Genomic DNA, 6552 nt, shown 5'->3' on the forward strand with positions numbered 1-6552 from the left:
AAATAGGAGGAACCAGAAATTTCCTGAGCACCTATTTTGCCAGTATAAGGACTTGAATTTAGGCCAGGCATGGTGGCTCATGCACGGTGGCTCATGCATGGTGGCACTTTGGGAGGCCGAGGTGGGCGGATCATGAGGTCAGGAGATTGAGACCATCCTGACTAATATGGTGAAACCCCATCTCTACTAAAAATACAAAAAATTAGCTGGGCATGGTGGCAGGTGCCTGTAGTTCCAGCTGCTCAGGAGGCTGAGGCAGGAGAATCGCTTGAGCCCTGGAGGTGGAGATTGCAGTGAGCCAAGATCAGCCACTTGCACTCCAGCCTGGGCGACAGGGCGAGACTCCGTTTAAAAAAAAAAAAAAAAAAAAAGAACTTGACGTTTAATCTTTGTAGCACTCTAAAAAATATACCACTCATTATGGTATATTTTTAATAAAGATGCTGATTTGCTGTTTATCAGTATCCACTTCCCACACATTGGCTAGTAAGTAGTAATGCCAAAAAGGTCTAACTTAAAAGCCCTACCTGATCTACAGTTAGTGGATGAGTAACACTTAAGTGTACATTAAAGATATTTCTTTCTGTATGTGGGTAAAACTGGTAACTTCATTTACATGTTCATTATATAGAGATTCCCTTTAAATTACATGCTTCACTGAGATAATATGGGTAGTTTGAAATGTAAGGATAAAATTTTTCCTGTTTCAATGCATGGGTCTGTAATGTCCCATCATAATTTGTATTGGTTCATTTTTAGGTAAAACTTATTAAATGATTATTATACTATGACTGTAAATGATAATCACATTTGTTTGGCATATTATTGGCTTGACTGGCCTCTGTTGATTGAAGTGCTTTGCAGTCACCAATGGTAAAATTCTAGACTTTCTGAGCTATAACAGGAAGTTATGCAGAGATTTTTGGTCATGCCTTTTAGTAGCTTAAAATTTCTTCGGAGGGAGAAATAGAAATGACAGAAAACGTGTTTTAATGTCAGGTAAACTGAATACATCAATAACTTTGGGAACAGTGCCTCACACAGATCAGTAAGTTTTGTTGAGTGAATCCTGAGGTCTTGCCAAATGAGACTCATGACTAGTGAAGAAAGCCTTTCTGCCTTTTTATACAGTTGGTTATTTGGTAGCCCCTCTTTCCTGGGAATGTTGAAGATTAAGGATTTCATATTCCTTAAATTCTTAAAAAGGGAATGTAGTAAACAGTGGGAATAACATAAACTAGTAATTGGCAGGAAATGCTTATCTGATTATTAAGGTGATATGGTAATAAATAAAAGTGGGCCCAAAGTAATATTACAGACTTGCGTTCTGATTTTTGTTCTTATAAAGGAGATATTTTGTCCTTCCTCGATTAATAACAGATACTTAGGGCATTTCACCTCTTACCTTTTCTAAATACATTGTATTGATAGTTTAAAAGTGATGTTGAAGACTAAGATTATGAATCTCTTACCAAGGATTTGTGAACTATAGAATGTTAGAGATAAAAAAGACTCATTGGAAATTTCTAGCTTTGATCTCTGCATACTCATTTGCCAGAGCATGAAACTTGGCCTAGGAAAATTAGGTTAGTGACAGAGTCGGGAGTGGAACCCAGGTATCTTGACTACCAATTCAGGGCTATATTTTCACTACCTGACACTGCCCCTTTTATTGAATTCAGTCTGGATATGTGTCAAAGTTTGAATTGAATTCTTTAAGGATCAACAGAGTTTTATAGTGACTTTAGGAGATAGTTGTAGCTTCCATCAGTTTCAAAGTAGTCTATGATTAATTAAACATTTTAAAACTTTTTATATACATATATGATCCCTACTTAGGAAATGGACATTTTTCTTAATTCTTGTTAGAGGTGGGAACGAGTTGGTCAGGATATTAATTTGGAAAACTATATTAGAGAGTTATGGTTCTTCTAATACTTGGATATAGGTTGGTGTCTTGCTTGTCAGTTGGAAACTGGGTCCCTTGGATTCCTAAATGAGTTATGGTTATAATGAATTTGATACTCAGATTATGTTATAGCAATCACCATTTCCTGTCATATCAGGCCTTCAGTTAGTATAGAAAAATACAATGGTTCATTTCTTAGGAACTGCTAATATTTTTAGGACAAGTATTTTGCCATTTGTGATAGACTAACAGTCTACATCATTTTGTGGAACTACTTGACAATTTTTTTTTTTAAATCAACCTGGTAGAAATTGGGGTGGAGAATGGGGTCTTTTGAACAATTTCCATTTTCCAAAAAGCTGAATGAAAAGTGTGTTTATCCATGGCATAAAGCCAAACAGTTGGATTCAAAAGGATTCTTTTCTTATGTCTGTAATTAAGCTGTTAAGAGTTTCAATTGACTATACAAAGCAAAATATATACTGCCATTTTAATTTTTACAAATTGAGAGCATAACTGGAACAACTTGTTAGGTATAGTATCTCAAAGTCTTTGTAGGAAAGAAGTAATAAAAGATCTTTAGTCTTCGGGACTAAACATTTGTGAATTACTCTTTAAACCATTACCTTAGACTCTTTCCTCAGCATTTGAGATTGTGAAAGCACTATAAAACTACTGTGTTTGAAGGGTAAGTTAGAGTGACCAAGAAAGCCGTTGTAGGGTTAAAAGCTATACTTATGGGGTGACCTGGATTTCAATTTTATTTAGCAAGTGTTTAAATTGTTACCCAGTAGAAATGAATGAAAAAACTTTTCACTATTAATTTTGTCATAAAAAGAACTGTGAATTGGCCGGGCGCGGTGGCTCACACCTATAATTCCAGCCCTTTGGGAGGCCGAGGCGGGCAGATCACCTGAGGTAAGGAGTTCGAGACCAGCCTGGCCTACATGGTGAAACCCTGTCTCTACTAAAAATACAAAAATTTGCTGGACGTGGTGGCAGTTGTCTGTAATCCCAGCTACTCGGGAGGCTGAGGCAGGAGAATCGCTTGAACTCAGGAGGAGGAGGTTGCAGTGAGCCAAGGTTGCGCCACTGCACTCCAGCCTGGGGGAGAAGAGTGAGACTTCATCTTAAAAAACAAACAACAAACAAACAAACAAAAAACTGAATTTTAGAAAATGAAATGGTTTACTTTCTTTATAGTTAACAAAATTTGATTTGGCTTAAAGTGTATCAGTAAAACAAACCATTCCACTGAACTCATTTTAGCAGATGTTTCAGATCTGTATATTTGGACATAATACGTAGTCTGTTTTGCAGAATACTTGATGACTTTTAAATGTTTTCCTTAATTGTTTTCTTTAGTGAGTATCTTCCCAGTCTTGTTATTCTCTTTGCTTCATGCTGCCACATATACGAAAAAGGTCCTTGATGTAAGTAAAATTGCTGCTTGTCTGACTTCTGAATTATAGATCATTGATATGAATTCACATTCTAAGACATTCTGGTATTTGTCACAAAAAGTCCCTCCATTCCTTACAAACTTGTTATGAATTATTTAGTGATTTGAAAGTCTTAAGTTTAGAAATGTTTATTGAAGTTTCACAAACTAGAACATTTTATAGATAAAGGATTGCACTTAATATCACCCCCCGGTCTCCAGGGGACTTTTTCGAGTTTGAAATAGATCTATTTTTTTGAAACCTGTGTCTCTAAAGTTTGTTGAGTCGTCAGATCTCTTGTTCTGTCAGTGTTTAATTCTGGCATACCAGATAAGTTGAGTGTACTGAATGAATCTCTTTTAAATCTTTTACATTAATTTTCAGAACTGCTGCTTTCCTGAAATTCTTTCTTATTGCTAGGTTGGAGCATTAAACCTAACTTGGCATCAGGCCATTGACAGAATATACTGAAATTTGAATTAAAATATCCAGGCAAATTTACCAATCACATTTGCAGCATATATACTGAAATTTGAATGAAAATATCCAGATTTATGCTTTGTATTGGCCTTTTTCTTTATCCCTATAATTCTTTGGTCACAGCAGTAATTACTTTGCTCTATAATTCTAACATGAGCTAAGGAAGGAGTCACAGATATGTTAACTGTATTACTGGACAGTCAGATTTTGTCATGGTTAGAGAGAAATAACCACTATTTTTTGTTAAATAATCATTCTTGAGAAAAAGCAGCTAAGAATGAAAAGTACTTTTACTAAAGTTGTTTTTTATATTAAGTCTAAATATATAAAAAAGCAGGAAAAATACTATATTTGTCCTTAAATGGTTTGTGAACTTTGTACCGTCATTTCCAAAGTAGTATATTTGATTGTATTGCCTGTTGGATACGCTATTTACTTACAGAAAGAAAGTATTGTTATCAGAAATGCTTCACTTATTTCTAATGTTGTTTTTCTTTTGTTTTAGGCAAGGGGCTCAAATAGTTTACCTCTGTTGAGATCTGTCTTGGACAAATTAAGTGCTAATCAACAAAATATTCTGAAATTCATTGCTTGCAATGAAATATTCCTGATGCCTGCAACAGTTTTATGCTTTTAGGTAAGGAAAATTGTATTTGTTTTGGGAGGCTGATGAATAAACATAATAAAGGTAGAAACTCAAGTTTTATTCTGTTTAAATCTGTTGAAGGTAGGTATTGACATGTAGAGCTAGATGAATCTTAGCAGTCGCCTAATCTAACCTTTGTCGTTTATAGTAGAGAACTTGAAATATAGTAGACCTAGGAATTTGTCTTATTTCTTGTGATTTATCATTTAACATTTTAAAAATTACGTTCATAGTTACCACCTTTGAAAGAATCTTGTGAAGTCTAATCTAGTCCATTCTGTCACTATTGAGATGATGTTTCTTACACTAGAGAAAAACTTTTAAAATTATGTTCTTATATTAATAGTGACTACTATCACCTTATTTTGTTTGTATCTTAATTATAGAATACGTGAATAAAGAAAGCCATCCTTTTAAAAGTGTGAACATTAAGATAGTATTGACCTCTGCATTGAAATTCTTGCATTACATTTTAAAACAATACACCTTGCTACCCAGATGATTGCTTTATCAATTTTTAGTTTTATAAGTAATGAGACATTACAGATAAAAATTATAACATTTGACTATATGAATCCTAGTTGCAATTTTGTCCTCTTGCCAGAGGTGTAAGGAGTTTAATATGTGTCTTACGTATATAGTCCTTTAAAAATACTTACATAAATTTGTAACATATATATTGTGGATGTGGAGTTTTGTTTGTTAATTAGTTTAGTTCTTATTTTACGTCAAAGATGTTATTCTGGCTGGGCATGGTGGCTCACACCTGTAATCCCAGCACTTTGGGAGGCCAAAGTGGGCGGATCACTTGAGATCAGGAGTTCAAGACCAGCCTGACCAACATAGTGAAACCCTGTCTGTATTAAAAATACAAAAATTAGCTGGGCATGGTGGTGCATGCCTGTAATCCCAGCTACTTGGGAGGCTGAGGCAGGAGGATTGTTTGAATCCAGGAGGTGAAGGTTGCAGTGAGCAGATAACAGGACACTGCACTGCAGCTTGGGCAACAGAGTGAGACTGTCTCACCAAAAAAAAAAGGTGTTATTCTGTACCTTTTTCCCCCTTGTATGTTTTCATAACCTATTTGATTTGGCGTATCCAGTTATGTTTTTTTTTTTTTTTTTTTTTAAGCCATGTAGGATTCCAGCTTATCTCCTGATCATGGAAATTTGTTTCCAAATTTTTAATTTTTCAAATATTGACACTAAATATTTTTTACCTGCTTATACTTAATGCCAATGTTTTCTTTAACATAGATACCAGAAAAGATTTTGCGAAGTACAAGCTAGGTGCCTTTTATGTTTAATGGGCCATGCTAAATTATTCTTTAAAATGTCTGTGTTACCTGTTTTTCATAATCTTGTTAGTTTGTAACAAACTGTCATTATTGATTATATAGTTATATTTTATAATTTTAAATGTACCTTGCTTGATTAACTAGTAAAGTTTTCGTGTACTTGACAATTACTTCTTTCCATAGCAGTCTCTTCAAACTAAGGACAGAGTTTTATAGATTTCCTTATGAACGTATATCTGTTTCATTCTTTTAAGTGGTGCTTTCTTCTGAGAACTCCAGGACTGGCAGGTGTTGCTTAAGTTGTGTGGTCCCAACTAGATTTGATGCAGTTGTATTTGTAAATTAACTCTAAAACCTTGACCCTAAAATTTAATAAAAGCCTTCTCTTCTCCTAGAAGCTGAAATCATATAAAAGAAAAGGGTAATGTAATCTGGAACAACAGAAAAAGGGACAAGATCAACATTCTAATATTTTTCCTATGGTTTATAAGTTTTTCTTTTCACCTCTTTCTTTTGTGATCCTGATCTACACTTAGAAACTTTAATTATTGGCCGGGCGCGGTGGCTCAAGCCTGTAATCCCAGCACTTTGGGAGGCTGAGACGGGCGGATCACGAGGTCAGGAGATCGAGACCATCCTGGCTAATACGGTGAAACCCCGTCTCTCCTAAAAAATACAAAAAACCAGCGGGGCGAGGTGGCAGGCGCCTGTAGTCCCAGGTACTCGGGAGGCTGAGGCAGGAGAATGGCGGGAACCCGGGAAGCGGAGCTTGCAGTAA

General features: G+C 35.4%; 1 protein-coding gene across 1 annotated transcript in view; it reads left to right on the forward strand.

Annotated features, from left to right (window-relative positions):
- Window positions 1–6552, forward strand: part of TMEM33 (transmembrane protein 33) — a 21509-nt gene that overhangs the window by 5924 nt on the left and 9033 nt on the right. The window contains exons 4-5 of the mRNA XM_017854744.1: window positions 3275–3342; window positions 4337–4458. Of these exons, the coding sequence (XP_017710233.1) occupies window positions 3275–3342; window positions 4337–4458 (190 nt within the window). The remainder of the gene's footprint in view (window positions 1–3274; window positions 3343–4336; window positions 4459–6552) is intronic.

The sequence above is a fragment of the Rhinopithecus bieti genome, unplaced genomic scaffold (assembly GCF_001698545.2).
Source record: "Rhinopithecus bieti isolate Rb0 unplaced genomic scaffold, ASM169854v2 scaffold_2339, whole genome shotgun sequence".
NCBI lineage: Eukaryota > Metazoa > Chordata > Mammalia > Primates > Cercopithecidae > Rhinopithecus > Rhinopithecus bieti.